This window comes from Neoarius graeffei, chromosome 18, assembly GCF_027579695.1.
Source record: "Neoarius graeffei isolate fNeoGra1 chromosome 18, fNeoGra1.pri, whole genome shotgun sequence".
Lineage (NCBI taxonomy): Eukaryota > Metazoa > Chordata > Actinopteri > Siluriformes > Ariidae > Neoarius > Neoarius graeffei.
Genome location: NC_083586.1, coordinates 42,664,255 through 42,690,283, shown reverse-complemented (window position 1 = coordinate 42,690,283; position 26,029 = coordinate 42,664,255). Strand labels below are relative to the sequence as shown.

The 26,029-nt window shown below is 41.9% G+C and overlaps 1 protein-coding gene across 3 annotated transcripts in view; it reads right to left on the bottom strand.

Annotated features, from left to right (window-relative positions):
- Nucleotides 1–26,029, bottom strand: part of setd4 (SET domain containing 4) — a 41,873-nt gene that overhangs the window by 7,191 nt on the left and 8,653 nt on the right. The window contains exons 5-10 of one of the 3 annotated variants that reach the window (XM_060898823.1): nucleotides 19,711–20,140; nucleotides 13,758–13,932; nucleotides 13,592–13,673; nucleotides 13,388–13,468; nucleotides 13,151–13,274; nucleotides 2,177–2,827 (exon numbers count right to left, since the gene is read on the bottom strand). In XM_060898823.1, the coding sequence (XP_060754806.1) occupies nucleotides 2,687–2,827; nucleotides 13,151–13,274; nucleotides 13,388–13,468; nucleotides 13,592–13,673; nucleotides 13,758–13,932; nucleotides 19,711–20,140 (1,033 nt within the window). In that variant the 3' untranslated portion in view covers nucleotides 2,177–2,686. Of the gene's footprint in view, nucleotides 1–2,176; nucleotides 2,828–11,359; nucleotides 13,065–13,150; nucleotides 13,275–13,387; nucleotides 13,469–13,591; nucleotides 13,674–13,757; nucleotides 13,933–19,710; nucleotides 20,141–26,029 lie in introns of those variants that run through there. The other 2 variants (XM_060898825.1, XM_060898824.1) reach the window with 2 other exon arrangements.

Below are 26,029 nucleotides of genomic sequence, written 5' to 3'. Positions count from 1 at the left end.
CCCTGTGGCCGGCGAGGGCCTTTCTGTGTGGAGTTTGCATGTTCTCCCCATGTCTGCGTGGGTTTCCTCCGGGTGCTCCGGTTTCCCCCACAGTCCAAAGACATGCAGGTTAGGTTAACTGGTGACTCTAAATTGACCGTAGGTGTGAGTGTGCGTGTGAATGGTTGTCTGTGTCTATGTGTCAGCCCTGTGATGACCTGGCGACTTGTCCAGGGTGTACCCCGCCTTTCGCCCATAGTCAGCTGGGATAGGCTCCAGCTTGCCTGCAACCCTGTAGAACAAGATAAAGCGGCTAGAGATAACGAGATGAGATGAGAACACCGTTTTGCATGCACACATGTAAACACGGGTGGTTGACAAAGTACAAATAGGTCATGGACTACGGATTAATAAAAAAACAAGAGTGCTCTGAGAGCACAATATCCCCCGCTGGTAACTCTGCCATAACTCTGGTGAAACGTAACTGAATTGAACGAAATTGCAATATGCGTATTACCAACATATAACAAAGAATCCTGTCAAGTTTTGTGAAATTCCTCCAAAAATTGTGAGAGGAGTTGATTTCAGAAGGTGAGTACCCTTCCTGGGACGGACTGACAGACATCGCAATGACATAATACCCCTTCGGGCCTTTCGGCCAGCGGGGGATAAAAATTGTGAGGGAAGTTGATTTCAGAAAGCAAGCACACCTTGATGAAATTGCCAAAGTACAAGTTTGTTAATAATAAAGGGCATAACTCTCGGAAAATTTGCCCAAATTAAATGAAATTTCAATATGCATATAACGGTCATATAACAAAGCCTTTTGCCAAGTTTGGTGAAATTCCTCCACGAATTGTGAGAGGAGTTGATTTCAGAAGAACGTACATGCTCATGAAATTGTCAAAGTTATTTAATCACGGGTCAAAACCCTGGTAAAATTTTCACAAACGAAATTAAATCGCAATATGCGTATTACTGTCATATAACAAGGCCTTTTGCCAAGCTTCGAGAAATTCGTCCAAAAACTGTAAGAGGAGTTGATGTCAGAAGGCGAGCACACCTTCATGAAACTGTGAAAGTACAAGGTTGTTAATCAAGGGCTGTAACTCTGGTAAAATGCGACTAAATTGAACAAAATAATATGCGTACTACCGACATAGAACAAGGCCTTTTGCCAAGTTTGGTGAAATTCCTCCACAAACTGTGAGAGGAGTCGATTTTGGAAGGAAAACACTTATGAAATTGTCAAATTATAATTTTGTTAATCAAGGGCTGTAACTGGTAAAATGTGACCCAATTTAACAAAATTGCAATATGCGTATTACCGACATGTAACAAAGAATCCTGCCAAGTTTCGTGAAATTCCTGCAAAAAATTGAGAGAGGAGTTGATTTCAGAAGGTGAGCACCCTTCCTGTGACGGACAGATGGATGGACGGATGGACATAATTCCCCTTCGGGCCTTTTGGCAAGCAGGGGATAAAAAGGATACAAAATACGGCGTGGTTATGGATTTTAATCCGGATGCATAACGGATGCTAATAATTTACAGATTGGTCATGGCTGTTTCAGTATATTACAGATTGGTTACGGATTTCATACAGATGATGTATCACGGATGGTTAATTTTATGAACGTTGCTATGCGTCTATGGAACAGTGACACGGATGTCTCCGCGGTGACGTTATCTGCTGATGGTAGCTACACATGATGGAGGTAGAAGCGCCAGATTAAGTTGAGCCAATTCGAACTAATCGGCAGACGAGTCTTTCGATAAGAGATGCGGAACATCAAATAATACACAGAGAACACAACTCTGAAATGGCATTTTTGCCAAAAGGGGGTGGAGTTTACATACTTCACCCAAAGACTGATGGAGAAAGTAGCGATTGGGTAGCAGATGGTCACAGGTAAATTATAATAAAAAAGGATACAAAATACGGCATGGTTATGGATTTTAATACGGATACATAACGGATGCTAATTATTTACGGATTGGTCACGGATGTTCAGTATGTTACAGATTGGTTACGGATTATTGCATCACGGATAAAAAATTAAGAAGCCTAAAACAAGGAAATGTTTGGACTGCCGAAGTTCATAATTAAAATATCTTACCTGCATTTATATGTTTATTAATTTACGCTTGATATTTCACGGAAAATATGACATAAACGTGAATGAAAGATCCGTGCTTTGTGTTATATTTTTTATTTTCCGTGAATCTGTATTCCGTGACGTGTCCGTATTTTGTAAACAGTGACAAACGAGTGCGCAAGCGGTGAAAACACACATATGAAGTATAACAAATAAATCTAAAAATGGAGGGTGTGTTCAGGATGTCCCATCTCGCACAATGATGATGCAGTGATGTGATTCTCTCTGACCAATCAGTAGTCCACAGTATTTTCACATCACCTTGTGGAATCGCTTCAGCTCACTTGTAACCTCGACGAAGGTGAGACCCAAAAAAGTACTGGGTACCGGGTACGATCCACTACTTTGGCCTGATGGAAAACCATTAAAAGCGAGTCGAGTTGAGCTGGTCCCAGGCAGTGGAAAAGGGCCAATAGTGACACACCAAGAAATGTCGAAGTTCCCTTTGCTCTGACTTGGCTCAGTTTTCCAGCTCTTGGCAGGAACACAAGTAGTGACAATATCCTCTGGCTCCTTTAATGTGCCATGTTCTGAAGGATGTTTGGTTGCTATGGCGATGACCGAGGCACAATGTTTCGGAGAACTTCTTTGGAGCGTTCTAAAATGGCTCGCTCCTCTCGTCTCAGACTCTCCACCAAGCAGAGCTGCTCCAGCCGAGTCCCACGAGCGCCGTCTTTGAGCTGAGCGATCTGAAAATGCGAGCAAGCTAAAGGTTACGGAGCTCAAATCCAAGTCTTTTGTATCGCGATGATTCCAGTAGCACTTTGATTTGTTCACTTTTTAGTTCATTGTCACCACTGATAAAATGTTCACTGACAAAGGTTTTTAGAACTTGGGCAAATATATTTATAAAAAAATGAAACCCAAGTGACCGAAACAAAGACAATATTAAGGACGTTATTATTAACACGCTAAAATCGCCTGGAATCCCGTGTGGCAGTAAAACAAAAGTGTTTCTGTTTCAACTGTAAACTACTTGAACTGGTACGGAGGTCAATTTTCAGGTCACTCGAAAACTACATGATTTGTTCATGTGGGTTGACCAACAAAATGACAAGAAGTTGTTTTTTTTTTCAACACTGTAAACACAGCTCCGATATAAAACAAACAGAACAGATTGTTTGGGTGCAATTGGGACTACAGTCATAACATTTACACTACCATTCAAAAGTTTGGGGTCACCCAGACAATTTTGTGTTTTCCGTGAAAAGTCACACTTTTATTTCCCACCATAAGTTGTAAAATGAATAGAAAATATAGTCAAGACATTTTTCTGAGCATTTAATCGACCCCACAAATTAATGTGATGCTCCAGAAACTCAATCTGCTCAAAGGAAGGTCAGTTTTATAGCTTCTCTAAAGAGCTCAACTGTTTTCAGCTGTGCTAACATGATTGTACAAGGGTTTTCTAATCATCCATTAGCCTTCTGAGGCAATGAGCAAACACATTGTACCATTAGAACACTGAGTTTCCAGAGAGTTGCTGGAAATGGGCCTCTATGGACCCTTTTCACGTGACGTCACGACAAGCGCGGCCGCCATTTTGGACATGAACTACCAGTAGTCTACCACAGCCAACAACGAGGAACGACGGCGAAGCATCGAAAGGAATATAGCCATCAAAGAAAGTTTTTACTTTCACAGGGTACCCCCAGGATTGTTAAACCAAAATTTAAGACTTTTTAAGACTTTTTTAATGCCATTTCAAGTGAAATTTAATACCTTTGTCGCACTCATTAGGGAAGAATAAATCATATTGAGCACCAGATTAAACCTCAAATAATTACTATTTACGAGTGTTTGAAATAACAAAATTACATTTATTAAAATAATCAATCAGAATTAATTCTACTCACACCCCCTGGACACCATGCAGAGGAGAGCACCCCCATGTAAGTCCAGACAATCACCCCTCATACACACACACACACACACACGCCAGAGAAGCATTCAAAAGACAAAAAGAATAGTATAGCTATAATAGTATAGTATAGCTGCCTGCTTCTGAATTGTGGATGCAAACGAAATATGTTTACCACTTTTCATGTGAGAATCCAGAGCTGTAAGCCCCATTGTCCCTAGTTGAAAGGTTTTTTTTACACAAAGTGCATAATGCCTCACGGTCATTATTTGGAACCCCCTTAACCCAGGCGTATTTAGGGTCGAGCGGCCACTTCGGGTTGAATCTGCACTTCCCCATGCTCTCTCCCCCTCACCCTCTCTGCTCTATGCGCCTGCTGCTCTCGTTTCGTGTGAGCCCTTTACGGCGCGACGTGAATTTCCCGCTGTTTGCGTGTGAATGCCAGGGCAGCGCAAAACATTTTAGATTTTGCTTCATTTTCATCACAGAGAATTTAATCTAGGTTACGCAACGATGTTAGACTTTCTTTGGAAAATTAAGACCTCCGTGGAAAAAATTAAGACTTTCAAGATGAAATTTAATACTTTTAAGGCCTTAATTCTGGAAAATGAAATTCAATACTTTTTTAATACTTTTAAGACTCCGCGGGTACCCTGTTTCAGCAAGACTTCCATCATGCCATTATATTGTTGTGCACCTGGATGTCGTAACCATCAACACACAAGGCAAGATTTATCATTTTATCGGATCCCGACAGATGCTGACCGACGGAGAAGATGGATGGTCTCGAAAATATTGGCAAAATGATGTTTATTGACATAGCAATCGTGTGTAACGGGAAGCATTTGCATATCCGAAGTGTTGTGTTTACATCAAAGATAAAATAAACCGATACGACAACGACTGCTGCTGCCAGGTTGGGGACACAAACTAGTAGAAAGGAAGTGTGCCAGCAGGCTTCCTTTGTGGTCGATTCTGCTTTAAGGTAAGATGCATTTAATTATTCGTCTGCTGTGGGTTTGGAATCGGTAGCCTGACCGATTCGTTCATGTTTGTGGTGCCATTTGTTTGTTGACGCGTGTTGAAATGGAAGATTGGTTGTTGACATGATTTCCAGTGATGCTTTGGTGCTGCTGTGGATCAGATGTGTTGAGTAGCCTGACTGTTTTTTTTTTTTCTTGCGTGTGGTATCATTGTTGACGCGAGGTTGTTTTTTGAACATGCCAATGTGGACACGATTTCCCCTGATGAGTTATGACTTCAGACGTGATGCGTGTGTGGAGTCCGCGTGATGTGTGCGTAAGATAGGCTTCTCATGTGTTTGGAGATCCGCGCTCTGAGACAAGCGCAAGCACACACACACACCCCCAAGGGAAAAAAGGGACCCCCCGAAAATATCGGCATAGTTCGAACACTGGGTTGGAGAAAGTAATGGCAAATAGTGAGTGCACAAACCAAAGAAGGGAAACTGTACACAGCGCCAGGGCAGTGTGATGGTATGTCTACTTTTAGATTGTGTTAGCTTATCAATGAACACACTCGTCACTCGACGAGTTTCACGTCTTTACGACGGATACTTAAATGTGTGTTAGGTATTATTGTTGCAGTCTAAGCAGTCATTGTAGCAGCTAGATGAGCGAGAACCGAAAGGGTCTGTGCCATAAACCGTTATTTCTTCATGTCCAAAATGGCGGTCGCGTTTACGAAGGTCACGTGAGTGAAAAGGGTCTATACACCTATAGAGATATTGCACCAAAAACCAGACATTTGCAGCTAGAATAGTCATTTAGCACATTAGCAATGTATAGAGTGGATTTCTGATTAGTTTAAAGTGATCTTCATTGGAAAGAACAGTGCTTTTCTTTCAAAAATAAGGACGTTTCAAAGTGACCCCAAACTTTTGAACGGTAGTGTATTTCTCAAAACTGGTGCTGCGTAATGCATAAATGCAACAAATCAACAAACAGAAAACCTTTTAATCATTTTCTGTACACACTAGGTGCCGTGTTTGTGATGTTGTGGGATTTACGTGTGCTTCTGTGTCGAATGAAGAGATTTGACCGCACTGGCTTTAAGCAGAAGGAAGCCTTGTTTTACAGTGTGCATCGTGTGGTAATAAATAACACGTCTTCAGTGATTTAGTTACACTTTGATCATTGTGCACATTTTCAGTGACTAAATTATTTTAGTCAGAGTATACACCGATCAGCCATAACATTATGACCACTGACAGATGAAGTGAATAATATTGATTATCTCATTACAAAGGCGCCTGTCAAGGAGTGGGATATATTAGGCAGCAAGAGAACACGCGGTTCTTGAAGTTGATGTGTTGGAAGCAGGAAAAATGGGCAAGCGTAAGAATCTGAGCGACTTTGACAAGGGCCGAATTGTGACTGGATCTGAGCATCTCCAAAATGGCACATCTTATGGGATGTTCCCGGTATGGAGTGGTTAGTACGGTTAGTACACTACCGTTCAAAAGTTTGGGGTCACTTTGAAACGTCCTTATTTCTGAAAGAAAAGCACTGTTCTTTTCAATGAAGCTCACTTTAAACTAATCAGAAATCCACTCTATACATTGCTAATGTGGTAAATGACTATTCTAGCTACAAACGTCTGGTTTTTGGTGCAATATCTCCATAGGTGTATAGAGGCCCATTTCCAGCAACTCTCACTCCAGTGTTCTAATGGTACAATGTGTTTGCTCATTGCCTCAGAAGGCTAAGGCCCTGTCCACACGGCAACGGATTCAGGTGAATCTGATAAAATTGTTTATCGTTTCGGCCTGGCGTCCACACGGCACCGGCGTTTTGGGTGCCCCAAAACGAAATCTTTTGAGAACGGGTTCCAGAGTGGAAAAATCTGGCAACGGCACCGTTGCGAAGTCGTCTGGATGAGTAGAACAGATTTGTTTACGATGACGTCACAACCACATGACTGTCAGTGCTTCACGCCGGGTAGAAGTGTAACGAACTCGATGCGAGTTGTCAACAAATCCTATAACTTGGTTCATGAAACGCGCTTACAAAATATTTTCACTGTGAATATTTATTGTGTAATGGTGCAAAGTGAGAGAGAGAGAGAGAGAGAGAGTAGCCCTTAGGGCAGAGTCTTTAGTCCAAACACTACGGAAGCTAATGTGGCTAATGTTACAGAAGAAGGGGTTTATGCGCATGCGTCTACTTCTTCTTCTATTGTTCTGGTGTCTCCGATGGGACCGTCTTACAGCGCACCTAGAGGTGTGGCATGTGTATTGCATCGTTTTCAGCAAGCGTTGCGTTGCCATATGTACCTGATATTTTACTGATCCGTTGCCCATGTGGATGCGATATTTAAAAAAAAAAATCTCGTTGCCGTGTGGATGTAGCCTAATGGATGATTAGAAAACCCTTGTACAATCATGTTAGCACAGCTGAAAACAGTTGAGCTCTTTAGAGAAGCTATAAAACTGACCTTCCTTTGAGCAGATTGAGTTTCTGGAGCATCACATTAATTTGTGGGGTCGATTAAATGCTCAGAAAAATGTCTTGACTATATTTTCTATTCATTTTACAACTTATGGTGGGAAATAAAAGTGTGACTTTTCATGGAAAACACAAAATTGTCTGGGTGACCCCAAACTTTTGAACGGTAGTGTACCTACTAAAAGTGGTCCAAGGTGACAGGGTCATGGGTGTCGAAGGCTCAATATTTCACATGGGGTGCCAAGGCAAGCCCATATGATCCAACTCCACAAAAGAGCTACTGTAGCACAAACTGCTGAAAAAGTTAATGCTGACTAAAAGAGAAAGATTATCCATATTAATGATTTACCAACTGTCGTGAGTCAATGCAGCATACTTCTGTATGCAGACGATACTGTTTTGTTTTGCTCTGGTTTAACTGCGTCTATAATTGAAGGAAAGCTTAATGCTGACCTTGAGGTAGTTGAATCATGGCTTGGTGAAAACAGCTTGTTCCTAAATGCTACTAAAACTGAGTCTCTGTTATTTGGAACTCATGCTAAGCTTTCACAGCCTTCTGATTTTAATATATTATTCAATGGTCGTCCCCGGGCGGCACGGTGGTGTAGTGGTTAGCGCTGTCGCCTCACAGCAAGAAGGTCCGGGTTTGAGCCCCGTGGCCGGCGAGGGCCTTTCTGTGCGGAGATTGCATGTTCTCCCCGTGTCCGCGTGGGTTTCCTCCGGGTGCTCCGGTTTCCCCCACAGTCCAAAGACATGCAGGTTAGGTTAACTGGTGACTCTAAATTGAGCGTAGGTGTGAATGTGAGTGTGAATGGTTGTCTGTGTCTATGTGTCAGCCCTGTGATGACCTGGCGACTTGTCCAGGGTGTACCCCGCCTTTCGCCCGTAGTCGGCTGGGATAGGCTCCAGCTTGCCTGCGACCCTGTAGAACAGGATAAAGCGGCTACAGATAATGAGATGAGATGAGATGAGATGAGATGATCGTCCTATTAAGCATGCGTCTGAATTTAAATATCTTGGAATCATTCTTGACGAATGCCTTTCATGGAATTCTTGGGTTTCAGTCACGTGACTTTTCTTAGCGATTTCACTTCCGGTAAAACTGCTGGTGGTCGAGCAAACCAAAACGGCTGCTGTAGTGCAAACAACTAGCGATAACATATCAGAGTACGCTCGTAATCAAGAAGCCACTGCTCACTTTAGATACATTCAGAAGATTGCTATGTGCAATGGAATCGACCCCTACAGTCTGGGAAAGAAGGATTTGTCATACGATCTTGAAAACTACCCTTCAGTCGAGTTCCCCGACATCTCGAACTCTCTGGTGTTGCAGACGTCCTTCTACACCGCAAAACAGATGGAAGAGTATGGAGGCTTACAACTTTTTTGTACGTGGCTGGGTAAAGGACCTCGCTATCAAGTCGCTGCCCAATGAATCCTGTATTGTTTTTGCCTGTGTAAGTACGTTTTTTTTTTTTAAGTCAAGTCAGGTTTATTTGTATAGCGCTATTAACAATCAACATTGTCACAAAGCAGCTTTACGGAATTTGAACGACTTAAGACATGAGCTAAGTTTGTCCCTAATCTATCCCCAATGAGCAAGCCTGCAGCGATGGTGGCAAGGAAAAACTCCCTCAGACAACATGAGGAAGAAACCTCGAGAGGAACCAGACTCTAAAGGGAACCCATCCTCATTTGGGCAACAACAGACAACATGACTATAACATTAACAGTTTTAACATGAAGACAGTTTCGTTGATGCTATAAACTCTTCATTTAAGCTTTTCGTTCGCGTCTTTACAACGAAGCGCTGCAAGTTGAAGTGTAAACAAACAACAGTTGGCTTGATTCTCACTTGTGTTGGCTCTTATCTCTCAGGTAAATCATTCACAAAGATCAGAAACCCCTTTAAAGACCTGGATCTTAGTTAAACAAGACGGAGAAGTGATCACGGCGCATTGCAACTGTATGGCTGGGGAAGAATTTTGTCGTGACCTTCATGCATATGGACTTTATTATTTGTGGTTTTGATCGTGTGCACTTGCTGAAAGACTCGTTGAAAAGACCGCCAGGACACCCTGTTAAAGAAAGCGAGACGCGTTGTTTTCGTTTTCAATATGGCAGCCATCGCGTGAGGAGTAAACAAAGAAACATCTGGGGACTTTGTAAAAAGTACCGTAAAATAACAACACATAGCAAGAAAAGTACTTGGAAACCGCTAAGGCCGTAGCTGAGAGGAAGATACAAACCTTTCACCAAGTGATCACTGCAAATTCGAGCATGCTTCGACTCGGCTCCCTTCGATTCCAGTGAGAGGTTCAAAAGCCACCTTTCTCGATGCCTTTTTGTGAAATCCTGTGTTCGTTCACCCTTTTTTTTATTAGTTCACGGGGAACCCTGAAGAAACTTATCAGTTTCATGGTTTGATTGATTTGAACAACCTAAAACAACGCAAGCAAGCGTAAGGCACTTTTTCATGCGAGCAATGCACCTTCTCCGTACAAACGCTTTGTCAACTGAGCTTTAGTAGACCACCAGCTAAAGTTCTGAATAACTAATGAGGCGGATGTGACGTCATGTGAAACCCAAGAATTGCCATATCCATGATATACTATCTAGAGCTGTCAAAAGGCTGGCTATCCTAGGGCACATTAGGAATAATTTAATGTCGCATTGTGTGAATATTATTTATACGTCCTTTATTCACCCTGTTCTTGAATACTGAGAGACTGTATGGAGGTGCTGTGGTATAGGAACTGCTAAATCTTTCGAGAGACTCCAGCGGCGTGCTGCAAGGATAGTTACCGGAATAGGCGAGAGTGACAGAGCCTTAGCCGCAGTGAAGTGGCCTACTCTACAAAGCAGGCGGGATGATCATGTGTTCAAACTTAAGAAATGTATTAATGGGAGCTGCCTCCAATTTTTCAAAAATGATTTTACATTCAGTAATGCTATACACAGCAGAATTACTAGACAAAGCAATATGTTACATTTACCAAGCGTGAGAACCGAGCTGGCCAAGAAATCCTTTCTTACCATGGATGCATCGTTTTTAATAGATTAAGTTTATAGGTTTTTTTAAATATAATTTTTTGCATTTATAACCAATTTGAATATGTTGAATACGTACATATTGTAAATATTGCTAATTAATATTCATCACAACTAGCTCCTTTTTTAGCTTCTATTTATTGCATATTGTAGATGCATATAGCCACTGATTGGAGTCCCCTGTTGGTTTTTATTTCAGTTTACATAAAAGTATCTATCTGTCTATCTATCTATCTTGCCTATTAATATCTCTTTCTTTCCTGTCAATATCCCTTTCTTTCTTGCTTGTCAATATCTTTCTTTCTTACCTTCTTGCTTTCTGTCTTTCTTTCTTGCCTGTCAATATTTCTTTCTTTCTTGTCAATATCTCTTTCTTTCTTTCTTGCCTGTCAATATCCCTTTCTTTCTTGTCAATATCTCTTTCTTTCTTTCTTGCCTGTCAATATCTCTTTCTTTCTTTCTTTCTTGCCTGTCAATATCCCTTTCTTTCTTGTCAATATCTCCTTCTTTCTTTCTTGCCTGTCAATATCCCTTTCTTTCGGGCTTTCTTTCTTTCTCTCTCTCTCTCTCTCTTGCCTGTCAATCTTTCTTTCTTTCTTTCTTTCTTTCTTTCTTTCGGGCTTTCTTTCTTTTTCTCTCTCTCTCTCTCTCTTGCCTGTCAATATTTCTTTCTTTCTTTCTTGCCTGTCAATATTTCTCTTTCTTGTCAATATCTCTTTCTTTCTTTCTTTCTTTCTTGCCTGTCAATATCCCTTTCTTTCGGGCTTTCTTTCTTTCTCTCTCTCTCTCTCTCTTGCCTGTCAATATTTCTTTCTTTCTTTCTTTCTTGCCTGTCAATATCCCTTTCTTTCGGGCTTTCTTTCTTTCTCTCTCTCTCTCTTGCCTGTCAATATTTCTTTCTTTCTTTCTTGCCTGTCAATATCTCCTTCTTTCTTTCTTGCCTGTCAATATCCCTTTCTTTCAGGCTTTCTTTCTTTCTCTCTCTCTCTCTCTCTTGCCTGTCAATATTTCTTTCTTTCTTTCTTTCTTGCCTGTCAATATTTCTCTTTCTTGTCAATATCTCTTTCTTTCTTTCTTTCTTGCCTGTCAATATCCCTTTCTTTCGGGCTTTCTTTCTTTCTCTCTCTCTCTCTTGCCTGTCAATATTTCTCTTTCTTGTCAATATCTCTTTCTTTCTCTTTCTTGCCTGTCAATATCCCTTTCTTTCGGGCTTTCTTTCTTTCTCTCTCTCTCTCTTGCCTGTCAATATTTCTTTCTTTCTTTCTTGCCTGTCAATATCTCCTTCTTTCTTTCTTGCCTGTCAATATCCCTTTCTTTCAGGCTTTCTTTCTTTCTCTCTCTCTCTCTCTTGCCTGTCAATATTTCTTTCTTTCTTTCTTTCTTTCTTTCTTGCCTGTCAATATTTCTCTTTCTTGTCAATATCTCTTTCTTTCTTTCTTTCTTGCCTGTCAATATCCCTTTCTTTCGGGCTTTCTTTCTTTCTCTCTCTCTCTCTTGCCTGTCAATATTTCTTTCTTTCTTTCTTGCCTGTCAATATCTCCTTCTTTCTTTCTTGCCTGTCAATATCCCTTTCTTTCAGGCTTTCTTTCTTTCTCTCTCTCTCTCTCTTGCCTGTCAATATTTCTTTCTTTCTTTCTTGCCTGTCAATATTTCTCTTTCTTGTCAATATCTCTTTCTTTCTTGCCTGTCAATATCCCTTTCTTTCGGGCTTTCTTTCTTTCTCTCTCTCTCTCTCTTGCCTGTCAATATTTCTTTCTTTCTTTCTTGCCTGTCAATATCCCTTTCTTTCGGGCTTTCTTTCTCTCTCTCTCTCTCTTGCCTGTCAATATTTCTTTCTTTCTTTCTTGCCTGTCAATATCTCTTTCTTTCTTTCTTTCTTGCCTGTCAATATTTCTTTCTTTCTTTCTTTCTTTCTTGCCTGTCAATATCCCTTTCTTTCTTTCTTTCTTTCTTTCTTTCTTTCTTTCTTGCCTGTCAATATCCCTTTCTTTCGGGCTTTCTTTCTCTCTCTCTCTCTCTCTCTCTCTCTCTCTCTCTCTTTCTTTCTTGCCTGTCAATATTTCTTTCTTTCTCTCTCTCTTTCTTGCCTGTCAATATCTCTTTCTTTCTTTCTTGCCTGTCAATATTTCTTTCTCTCTCTCTCTTTCTTGCTTTCTTTCTTGCCTGTCAATATTTTTTCCTTTCTCTTTCTTGCTTGTCAATATTTCTCTTTCTTTCTTTCTTGTCAATATTTCTTTCTTTCTTGCCTTCTTGCTTTCTTTCTTGCCTGCCAATATTTCTTTCTTTCTTGTCAATATTTCTTTCTTTCTTGCCTGTCAATATCTCTTTCTTTCTGTCTTTCGTTGGATGCTCAGACCCAGTCATCTAGCCATCACAATCTGGCCCTTGTCAAAGTCGCTCAGATCCTTACACTTGCCCATTTTTCCTGCTTCCAACACGTCACCTTCGAGAACTGACTGTTCTCTTGCTCCCTCATGTATCTCACCCCTTGACAGGTGCCGTTGTAATGAAATGAATAAATCCTTCATCACCTCCCATTCCGATTTACTGTTTGAAAAGAAAATACATCGATCTACAGAATCAAATCCCCAACCTCAAGCCACCTCGTGGGTGTTTTAATGATGAATACTCACTCTCGCCAGTGCATCTCTATTATCATCACAGAGGTGCTGGCATAGCATTTGGGCTTTTCGGATGCACCACTCCTCTCTGTCCTGGATCACTGGTGCTCCCAGGAGAATATTTTTCCAACAGGAGCTGCATAAGAACATGTGTTGTTGTGTTTGTATTTGCTTTTTTTGCTTTCAGTAGCCAAACTGAACATGAAGTAGGCAGGAAGATGTGAGTGGGCCATCTTTAATGCTTCTTACTATTGTTCTGGCTTTAGGGAGAGGAGCCTAAGTGCAGTCATCAGCCTCCAGGATGGCCCATCGAGACCAAACGTCAGGTTTCTTGACCAGAGAGAAAGATCAGACACACAATGTCATGAGTTCTGGAACTTTTCGCATTCATGACCTATCTCACTGTTGGGACATTTAATGCAGTATTCAGTGTTTAAAAGAAAATAACCAAACCGTAGAAAATCGTTGTCCTTCAAGAAGAGAAGTTTCTGTTGTAGCTGTCTGTCTGCTTCGTTAAGACACGACTTCAGAGTAGCTATAGAAATGAAAAATGAAAGATATCAATTCTGTAAATCACCCCGCATTCTGCCCACTTTGCTAAAAGTCATGGCATCCTCACCTACGTCAACGTACACCACGCTGTGCTGATTACCAGAGGCAACAAAACCATATTCCAAAAGGAGACGCTGGTTGTCATGGGGACCGTAGCAGATGAAGGCTTGCTGGAATTTTTTACAGCCATGAACACTTCTGATCTCATAGCAACGGGATAGCTCATTGAACCCTGCATGAACCTGACAAGAAGAGAATAAATCGCAGCACTTGGATACAGCTCATACAGTCTGTCCAAAACATTCACTTTTCAAGGAATTTCTGATGTGCTTCCCATAGGACATTTAAAAACAAAAAGCAGAGCTCGAGCTCAGAGGCACTGGAATAAATACAGTAACCAATAGCAAAATGGCTGCATCAGCATAATGGCACACAACAGCATGAAGCCAATGCTTAGATTAAAGGAGAACTGAAGGCAAAATTTTTATGATCAAAATTCTATTTCTCATTTTATTAAATATCGGAACGCATTTCTGATCGCTATTTTGTCGCTGCTATAGCAAGTTATGAGTGTTTGAAATATGCTCTGTAATACATCAGTCCATATGTCAAAGCAATGGCTGTAAACGAGATTCGTCGAGACCTGTGCGAGACATCGTAGGACGGAAGTAAAACGTACAGCGGAAATCAAAATGACCGACATCTGCCAACATTGTCAAAAGACGTGCGCGCCCTCTTTCGAATGCTGACGTAATCAAGCCGGAAGTTTTGTTTGTTTTGATAGCAATCAGAAAAGTTTGAAAAAAGTAGGCCGTAATCGTCATTTAAACTCGTTTTTGTGCAATATTTCGTTTGGAAAACAGTTTTCAAAATGGCGGCACTGACACCTGGCTGACACTTGAGGTTTCAAAGTCTTGCACAAGTCTCGTGAAGATCACGCGGATAAGTGACGCCCTTCCGTGGACCAAACGACCTAAATTCAACATGACTAAAAACCGAATAGGCCGATAAATATAATATTTAACTGCAATTAGTTGCCAATATGAGTCACGATATAAGGTTACTAAAACCGAAAACGTAATTGAATAACACGTTAATGAAGAAATAAAGCAAGTTTAAAAAGGACTTCAGTTCCCCTTTAAGACCGTTCCTTTGATTTGCGTAACCAGCTTATGAGGTTGTGGTGAAATTATGAATGAATTGGCCGGTTAAAGTTCATTTCATCCCAAAATTTGATGACAAAAATATAATGAAATAAAAATAACACAATAAAATCTTATCATCACACTAAACATTTTGTAAAGTTGGCACCATAGAGGTGATGAAAAAAAGAAATGGATCTTATTTCTGTTCCTTCATGCTACATTTGTATTGGTATAGGGTTGTTGTTTTAGAGGAAAAAAAAAAGGGGGGCGGCATGGTCGTGTAGTGGTTAGCACTTTCGCCTCAGAGCAAGAAGGGGTTGGGTTTGAGCCCAGCGGCTGGCGAGGGCCTTTCTGTGTGGAGTTTGCATGTTCTCCCCGTGTCTGCGTGGGTTTCCTCCGGGTGCTCCGGTTTCCCCCACAGTCCAAAGACATGCAGTTAGGTTGATGTGGGGCAGCCTTGGGCTGAGGTGCCCTTGAGCAAGGTACCTGACCCCTGACTGCTCCCCGGGCACTCTGGTGTGGCTGCCCACTGCTCTGAGTGTGTGCATGTGTGTTCACTGCTTCAGATGGGTTAAAAGCAGAGGATGAATTTCACTGTGCTTGAAGTGTGCATGTGACAAATAAAGGCTTCTTCTTCTTGTTTTTTTCTTAAATCAAAACTTAAAAGGGACACGCCCAGTGCTTAATTTGTGAAGTGGGAGGTCCCGGAACGCAGGACGTGGGTGGGTCCGGCGACTCAAAAAAAAAAAAAAAAAAAGGCGGGGGTGGTTTACTATAACTTTACGCACACACGCTTACTGTGTGTGTCAAAAAAAAAAAAATAATATCAGACATTATGATCTTAGAAAATGCTTTAGTGACGAACAGTTACAGACAGTAATATGTCGTGATATGTTATAAAATATTATTTTTATTAGGCTATATATTAAATTTATCTTCTAAAATAACAGACTGTACTCATATCACAACCGGTTTATTTCACCATTGGAGATCAGATCACACAAGACATGAGTTAAATGACTAATTTTTATTTAAAAGCAGTGCCAGCAGAACTTCGTGGCTCAGGTGGGTAAGGCGCCATACCATAAATCCGGGAACCCGGGTTCGATTCCGACCTGCGGTCATTTTCCGAGCCCTCCCTGTTTTTCTCCTGCTCATTAAAAGCAGTGCCAGCAAACATAAGTGCAATCAATTCAAGTAATAGTTAAGAAATAAAGGGTTTACAAAACAAGTTGGAGAATTCATTTTTAAAATTTTAGTAAGCTTTCTTGTTTTTTTTTGCCATTTTTTCCACAGCGCAAGCTAACGGCTACAAAAAACCCGGTGTTCTATTGAGTGGAAGAACACACCCCATGTCCCCCCCCCCCTCCCCTTTCGCAGATTTTGTGGATGTCATAGGAGAGAAATCAACAACAGATATCAAAATCAAAACTGAACACTAAACAAATTTTTATTTACTTATTTAATTTATTGTTTGATTTTTTTCCCTTTGTGATGGTCACGGAGGTGATCTGATCCATTTAAATAGCTGCCGGAACACCGAATGAAATGAAAATAGCTGCTGGATCCAACAACGGAGGTTACGGATCTTGTTCCATCATGTTCCGGCTCAAATTAAGCCCTGGACACGCCTGTTCTTGTTCTCGGTCTCATTTTTAGTTCTGAGTTTTCCTTTAAAGATGTTATCCAATCAGAGAAGAAGAACAACAACAACTTTATTCATCACAAGTACACTTGTGAACTTCCTCTCTGCATTTAACCCATCTGAAGCAGTGAACACATACATATCCAGAGCAGTGGGCAGCGCCTGGGGAGCAGTTGTGGGTTAGGTGCCTTGCTCAAGGGCACTTCAGCCCAAGGCCGCCCCGTGTTAACCTAACTGCATGTCTTTGGACTGTGGGGGAAACCGGAGCACCCGGAGGAAACCCACGCAGACACGGGGAGAACATGCAAACTCCACACAGAAAGGCCCTCGCCAGCCTCGAACCCAGGACCTTCTTGCTGTGAGGCGACAGTGCTAACCACTACACCACCGTGCCGCCTGAAATGAAATGGAGGTTATTACCTTGCCCGGGATGGAGTCCACCAGGGGGCGAGGTATTGTTTTCAGTTGGGTTTCTTTGTTTTTTTGTTAATGATATTCCGGGAAAACAGCTGCACCAATCTTCATGAAACTTTCAGGATAGATGGGCATTGGTCTCAAATAGAACCTCCAACATTTTGGGGGTCATCCGGTCAAGGTCAAGGTTTTTGTGGCGACTGCCTCATATAGATGCGCTAGCCACTATGTCATCGTGCTGTAAGAAAGTAAGCGTGTAACAATCGCGCAGCACGGTGTGTTCTGACTGGCTGAAAGCAGCAGAGAATCAGAACCATGTTTATTGGCCAAGTATGTTCACACACAAGGTCAAAATCAAGGTCAAGGTCACAAAAAAGGTCAAAATCGTTTTTTTTCGCGATATCTTCCTTCATATTCATCATAGTCCTACCAGGCGAGGTTTGTTTTGCCTGGAACACTTGTTATTCACTGATAATTCACTGAGCCTGCGATGGATAATCGTTTTAGTATAAATATGCAGATGATCTCATCTCATTATCTCTAGTCGCTTTATCCTGTTCTACAGGGTCGCAGGCAAGCTGGAGCCTATCCCAGCTGACTACGGGCGAAAGGCGGGGTACACCCTGGACAAGTCGCCAGGTCATCACAGGGCTGACACATAGACACAGACAACCATTCACACTCACATTCACACCTACGGTCAATTTAGAGCCACCAGTTAACCTAACCTGCATGTCTTTGGACTGTGGGGGAAACCGGAGCACCCGGAGGAAACCCACGCGGACACGGGGAGAACATGCAAACTCCGCACAGAAAGGCCATTGTTGGCTACGGGGCTCGAACCCGGACCTTCTTGCTGTGAGGCGACAGCGCAAACCACTACACCATCGTGCCGCCCATCTACAGATGATTATTTTTAAAAAAAAATTATTTCAATCTTTAAAAGCGGCATGCAAATGTAATGTGTGCAGACTTGTGTCACTTATCTATGCCGACTCACATACAATGCTTTGTTTTGAAATGGATAAAATAAATCACAATCCCACCTTCCCTTTGAATAGTTTTAGACCGAACTTCGTCGCATCTTTAGTGCTTTTAGGAACAGCGTTTTCTTTCATCGTTTGTAATTCTTCCTCACTTACGGTGACGAAGCAACTGGCCGCCATTTTGCCGAATCACTTGAGGCGATTATCGAGAAATAGTCTGAATTTCTCAACCAATCGGTGCGTGTGACTTCCTATAATCACCTGCGTATTTGTACTAAATAAAATTAATAAACACCTTTTAGTCAATAATGTAGTACAATGTGACTTTTGATGTTGCAAACCACACCATTCTGTTTTGGGATTTTGTTTTATGCACCACGCAAGCCACTTGACCCAACCAAGCAACCCCAGACCCTAATCCCATTGTTTCACATTTACCCCTTTTCCACCAAATCAGTTCCAGGGCTGGTTCGGGGCCAGTGCTGGTGCTGGTTCACAACTCGTTCAACTTGCGAGCCAGCTGAGAACCAGTTTGCTTTTCCATAGCTCGCGGTGCCATGTCATTACGTCGCTGTATACATCAGTTACGTCGCTACGTTTGCTTAAACCTTGGCGCGAATATCGAAGCAAAAACAACACGGAAGAAGCAGCAGCAGCAACAACAACAACAATAATAATAATAAATGACTTCGCGTTTGTACAGCTGCTGCTTCTCGCCGTTTAAAAATGGTGATCTTTCGCGGTCTTGTTATTGTTGTTGGTCTTAACAACTCCGCCCCCCGCTGACGTAAGCGGTTCTTTCCTCTGGCCCAGCAGAGAGTTAGCCTGGGAAATCCCATGCTGCTTTGCACAATTGTTCCGATCTGAAAAGACAGCATGGAAACTATGGTCTAAAGGCTCGCCCGAGTTAGGGAGCCAATCAGAGAGTGGGGAGGGGTGGAAAGACGGTGACGCGTACTACTCGACAAACGGAAGCTTGTAGTTTATTTGGGACTGTTTACGGATCACATTTAACATGGCGGCGAGCGATACGAACCAAACTAACCAAACCAGCTTCTCTCATATGTGTCTTGCACAAACGGCAGTAATCGTTCGGTGCCATTGTTTTCCTATTTTTGTTTTGCCTTCTCTTTCTCTTTCCTTCTCTTCTTCGCCTCTTCGTCGCTCTAACTACGTCACCGGGTACAACTGCCATGATTGGCCATGGGCTACGTATACGCCAAATGATAGACATTCACAACATCCAATAAACGGCTGTTGACAATCGTAAACCACACCTCCCCTACGAGAAATTCAATAGGCGGATTCCAGACCATATTTCACTTGTGATATGGTCTGGTGTTAACCAGACTAGCAGAGAGTTGGTGCTAGCCTGGAACCGGTTTTTCTGGCCCCAGAGCCAGTTCTTTGTCAGTGGAAACAGAAAACCCGGTTCCAAACTAAGCACTGGCCCCGAACCAGCCCTGGAACTGCTTTGGTGGAAAAGGGGCAATTGGTACCAATAACTGGAACCACTGATCATGGACCAGTGAGAACCAGTGTGGAAAAAACACAATTTGCTCTTCTGCTTCTCTATACAGAGGACCTTTTGTGTGCTACTGGAATAGTGTGAATACTGAAATATATTGAGAGACACATTTTAGTCACTGTCATAGCTAATATAATCTGATGACATTGCAGCGTTAAAGTTACAGCCCCAAAACAGAGTTCTGGAAAGCCATAGGACATGAAAGTTTCGAGGTTTTTTTTCTCTAACCGCTTCAAACCATCAGTTTCGAACAAGTGTTCAAATTCCCTTCCAAATAAAGCAAGACGAAGCATTTGTTTTACCTGTACTTCAGGACAATGGTTCAGCAAGTCCAGATAAGGCGCCAGCGCAAAGACATCCTTCTCCCGTGAGAGGAAATCGCTCTGGGCATGCTCCATATACACCGTACGAGTATTGACACTGCACCATGCCCACCGGACTGCGTCCTGAGTAAACACTACTTCGACAGGCTGAGGAAAAATGGGCTGAAGGGACAAGAAGAACGGCAGCGAAGAGGAATAAAGCTCCTCAAACTGTTCTTTTTGTGACACTGCCTTTTTTCGAACCTCTAGAGGCAAGAGGTCTATGATGTCGTTTGAGAAGTAAACTGGGCATGTATAGGATTTCGGGAGGACTTTAATGTAAGGGCTCCATTCTGCTCTATCTCCATAATATCGCTCAGCAATAAGGAAAGAGCAAAGTGCGACAAGAGGAGAGACTGGAGGCTTCGACCTGTACAGACAGAAAACATCGAATCAACACCATTTTATTCTCATCCCATCCCGATACAGTAATATTAAAGCTAGACGGCCTTTCGATTTCATAAAATCGGTGAAATTTAGTTCCCTCTGAAATTTGGTCATTGTCATATATGTTTATTTCTGTAATATCTAAAAAAAAAAAAAAAAACCAACACCAGGCCATTCTGTGGCTGGGAAGTTATTTAATTTGAGAGGATTCCTGAGCAAATAATGTGCATGAAATCGCTCGCTTCGTGCAGTCAAGCAGACAGAGGAAGTCCGTGTGCGCATGTGCAGGTTTACCACCTTCTTCTTCTTCTTCTTTTGGGTTTTACAGCAGCTGGCATCCACAGTGTTGCATTACTGCCATCTACAGGTTTACCTTGACTGTGCACTGACAGTTCCTTCATTCTGTCGCTAAACGAACAGCTGATCACACCAAGGTGCTCGCTGACCACCGATATTTATTAGTTTGGTCCTGCGTTTCCTTTCCTTCGGAAATAACATAACGTCTTTCCTTCTCACTTTCCGTTACTGTAGTCAGTCTTCCATGATTCATTTGCACACTTGCGTCCTTCATTTTTCTCTCTTGTTTCAAATTTGTATCCCACAATGCCTTGCATGAACAGGGAAAGCCCACCACGTGATGCATAATGTAGTATCTTGAATTGGGTTATGGTGAAGCAAGAAAAAACAGCGGAGAATTTAGGGCCATGTGGCCCTAAATTCATTATTTGTTTTCTCTCATCTCATTATCTGTAGCCGCTTTATCCTGTTCTACAGGGTCGCAGGCAAGCTGGAGCCTATCCCAGCTGACTACGGGCGAAAGGCGGGGTACACCCTGGACAAGTCGCCAGGTCATCACAGGGCTGACACATAGACACAGACAACCATTCACACTCACATTCACACCTACGCTCAATTGAGGCCCTGTCCACACGGCAACGGATTCAGGTGACTCCGATACAATTGCTTATCGTTTAGGCCTGGCGTCCACACGGCACCGGCGTTTTGGGTGCCCAAAACGCAATCTTTTTGAGAACGGGTTCCAGAGTGGAAAGATCTGGCAACGTTGCCGTTGTGAAGTCGTCTGGATGAGTAAAACGGATTTGTTTACGATGACGTCACAACCACATGACTGTGAGTGCTTCACGCCGGGTAGAAGTGTAACGAATATCACCAGGAAAAAGCCTTACAGAGCACTAGTGAGAGTGAAACACGAGCTTGGATATTATTATTATTATTATTATGTTCAGTGTTAGTTCACAGTAGTAATGCAAGAAGCAGAATAGTGACAGTAATAGTGAAGCAAAAACATGCAATTGTACAAACACTGCAGCTCTACAGCAAAATATTCATTTATGAAATGGTCTGATTCTTAACACCAGTAGTGCCAATGATCTTCTCATTGCGATGCGAGTTGTCAACAAATCCTATAACTTGGTTCATGAAATGCGCTTACAAAATATTTTCACTGTGAATATTTATTGTGTAATGGTGCAAAGTGAGAGAGAGAGAGAGAGAGAGAGAGAGAGTCAATCCCGCCAGCAAAAATAGAGAAAAAAAGAGCGATCTCACCTCTTCAGATGTGGGTTTAAGTCCTACAATACATTCCTCAAAAAGGGCGTAGAGGAGCAAATTAATCATTATTTAATTAGCATTCAATTTATTCCGGACCATTAAAGACACCGCCTTCCGCGTAGAATCATAGGTCATCCTCGCCGCCATTTTGGAGAGGTCAAAGCGGAGAATAAAGATTAGCTGCGTTTAACTGTACCAACAGGTTTGCCATCCAAACGAGATCACATGGGATTACCTTTCACAGGTGAGACTGGAAAAATACTTTTCATTGTATTTGGTCATTATAATGTAATTTTACAAACAGATTTTCCTGACTTTGTGGCTAATATGCATCCTTACTTCTTCTATTGTTCTGGTGTCTCCGAAGGGACCGTCTTACAGCGCCCCTAGAGGTGTGGCATGTGTATTGCATCGTTTTCAGCAAGCGTTGCGTTGCCATATGGACCTGATATTTTACTGATTGTTGCCCATTTGGACGCGATATATTTTTAAATAACATCTCGTTGCCGTTGTCGTGTGGATGTAGCCTTAGAGTCACCAGTTAACCTAACCTGCATGTCTTTGGACTGTGGGGGAAACCGGAGCACCCGGAGGAAACCCACGCGGACATGGGGAGAACATGCAAACTCTGCAAAGAAAGGCCCTCGCCGGCCACGGGGCTCGAACCCGGACCTTCTTGCTGTGAGGCGACAGCGCTAACCACTACACCACTGTGCCGCCATTATTTGTTTTATTAAAAAAAAAAAACTAATAAAACTGGAAGACTGTGATTCAGATTCAGTAGTTTCACTAAACAGAAATAACTGGGTGTCAGGGAAAATTCTGTTTATGGCCTAAACATGAAAAATCTGAAAGGCAGTCTAGCTTTAATTATCATGCTTCCTTCACTGTAGCACAAATAAAAAAACTAAAACATGTTTTTATCATGACATTAAAGTGCATATTCTGGACCAAATTCATTTTTTTTAATATGAAAGTCTGTCCCTTTACACACTCATCCAGAAGGGTAATTTTGCACAAGGCCATCTGTCTACAGCAGAAAAAAATAAAATAACAAAACGCGTCTGGAAAAATCCCAAGGGAGTCTGGAGCCAGATTCGTGACGTCACCTGCGGAAGCGCCAGCAGGCTGCGCGAGCTTTGCACGGTTTCAGTGCACAGCCTGTGTAGACCAGGTTTAGCAGCTAGCGATTTTGCATTGAAATATGGAATTGTCACCTGAGCGCAATGTGGGAAACGATGAGTACTAATCCCATCAAGATTGGTGTTGCTACAGCCTCCTACGATACATCTGTTAACCATTTTAATAATTACGCGATAAGGTTGAAGAAATTTGCAGAAAACCACCAGGTCGTTTTCTCATAAACAAATCAGCGCTGACGTAGGATTCAAAGGGAGGCGTCCCGCACGCGACGTCACGAAAATCAGTGTTTGCCGGGAAATCCAAATGCCAAGTTTTTTCAGAGGCGGACCAATTCGCCTCAAATGGCTTGATTTCAACTGAATTTTTCTGGTATTGCGCAAGGTAAAGAAATTGCAGAGAATGCAGAATGTTACAGATATTTGACCAAAGTTTAATATAAAATAGGAGAATTACATTGATCTTGCTCCTGAATTTCCCCGTGATATGCACTTTAATGTACGGTACCAGTCAAAAGTTTGTACACCCCAACTCCTTCATAGGTTTTTCTGTATTTGGACTATTTTCTACATTGTAGAACAATACTGAATACATCAAAACTATGAAATAACATCCAGAACATATATGGAATTATGTGGTAAACAAATAAGTCAGTATTTCCCCAACCATTATATTGGGGGGCAGCCACCCCCTCCACACACACAAACATTCTAAGGTCCAAAAAAAAAACGAGGAGTGCAGTTCTATTGTTAAGTAAGTAAGTAAGTAAATTTAATTTATAAAGCACATTTAAAATAGTTTTCACTGACCAAAGTGCTGTACATAGGGTAGCTAAGTAATCAGAGGTAAAATGCACAAACATAAACACAACACAAAAGAAAAGATGCATTAATAGCTGCAACAAAAGTACACATTACAAACACAGTGTAGGTACAACATAGTCCCTTTAAGAAACTACATTTTCCATCAGCCAACTTCCGCGTTGACCTACGTCACGTCCTCCCTGAAGGCATAAGTAACGGAACAACGCTTCTGTCTCTCTCGTCTTGGATGTCAAGCCATCTGGACACAAAGAGATACCCCGCACCAGAAAACCCAAGAAAAGACGTCTTTCTCCCGAGAATACGCTTCAGCACGGTTTTTGTTTACCCTTGGCCATGGTAGAACCACTTAAATCATGCTATATCTCTCTCTCGGTTGAGCTACAGCCGGTTTGTTTGTCTATTATTACATTACATACGACTGCAGCCCAAGCAGTTAATTTAAAAAGTTAGAAGCGACCGGATCCTTCTAATTTTAAAGCGCTGTGCACATTGTCTGATCAGAGAATTTCTTTTCATCACGAGCGACCACACGACGGACCAAGAAATCCTCTGCCTTCCACGGAAGCGACTCACGTGCTCCACAACAGTGAAACTCCAAAAGTCTCGGAACATCTTCTCATAATCTCGCGTAGAGACGAGATGCTGAAGTAAGACTGGCATTTGGGCAAAACCTAGTCTTAGGAATTAGCTTTTATGAAGCAGTGTGAATTTAAACTCAGGAACGGTTTAATTGTGGACACTAAACACTTAGGATGTTGAATTGATGATTGTTCTATTTTGTTTTGACCTCTCAATTGTTTAACAGATAGGCTGTGCATGCTTTTCTATTCCTGACTAACATCCTCAATTTCCTTATTACACATTTTGACCTCATCAAGATTTCAGTGGATTTAGTAGTGTTATGAGCTAGTGGGTTAGCTACCGGCTAGTCCTTTGTTACTTAGAAACACATGGCCACAGGCCTCACAAACACACCTGAGCTAAACACACGGCTAATTCCTTTGTCTCGTTAGCAAGCTAGGCTAACCTTTTGCTTAGGCCACAGGCCTCACAAACACACCTTAGCTAGCATTCCTTTGTCTTAGTTAGCTACCAAAGCTAATTTTTCTTGTTTTACTTAGAAACACATGGTCACAAGGCCTCACACCCACAAACACGTCTCAGTTAGCTACCAAAGCTAATTTTCCTTGTTTTACTTAGAAACATGTGGTCATAAGGCCTACACCACGGGGACACACAAACGTGGAGTTAGCTACCAGAGCTAATTCTTTTGTTTCCCCTTAGAAACACGTGGTCACGACCACACACACCATATCATATTTGTATATAATGATTCCAACTGATATTATCCATTTATATCTTTGTTATAATAAATTCATTTATTATTGAAACTGTGTGTTTATTTGTGTTCTGATATTTTTGAAGTCACCCAACCTCAAAGAACTCCAAGGTGCATATGAGTTGTGTAATACGGTAAGTGATCATAATAATTTGGAATATACCATAATTTAGCTGTTTGGTAATTTATTATTAAGCACCAAAATTAATGGTGTTAATTAATGAGACTGATTCAATGAGACTGATTTAATGAGATTGATCACTTAATTACCAATTGCACCTACAACAGAGATTGACAGATAGACAAAGACGCCAAAATTACACAAACAACAAATGAACAACAACATTGAATAACACCCACTACAAAAAGAACGAGGGAATGGGCTGCTAAGAGGTTGCAAAAGCCAGTGAGTAGAGGTTAGTTTTGAGCCTGGATTTAAAAGAGGAGATAGAGAGGGGGCGAATCTAATGTCTGGGGGCAAACAGTTCCACAGACTTGGAGCTGCAACTGCAAATGCCCTATCACCTTTTTGTTTGAGGTGAGTCCAGGCCACATGGAGGAGACCTTTATCAGCAGATCTGAGGGACCTAGGTGCAGGGGGTGGTTTCAGAAGATCTGAGATGTAAGTGGGAGCTTGACCATGCAGCGCCTTGTAGACTATTAGTAGGACTTTAAATTGGATCCTAAAACTAATGGGGAGCCAGTGTAAAGAAGCCAGGACAGGGGTAATGTGCTCTCTCTTCTTGGTACCTGTCAGCAGTCTAGCAGCTGCATTTTGCACCAACTGTAAACGCATTAATTGAGACTGGGGGAGACCAAGATAGAGGGAATTGCAGTAATCTAGCCGGGATGTAATGAAGGCATGGATGACTTTTTGTAGGTCTTCAAAGGATAAAGAAGGTTTGAGACGGGAGATCATTCTCAGCTGGAAGAAGCTATTCTTAATAACAGTACTAATCTGCTTTTTAAAGCAGAGTTCTGAATCAAGAGTGACACC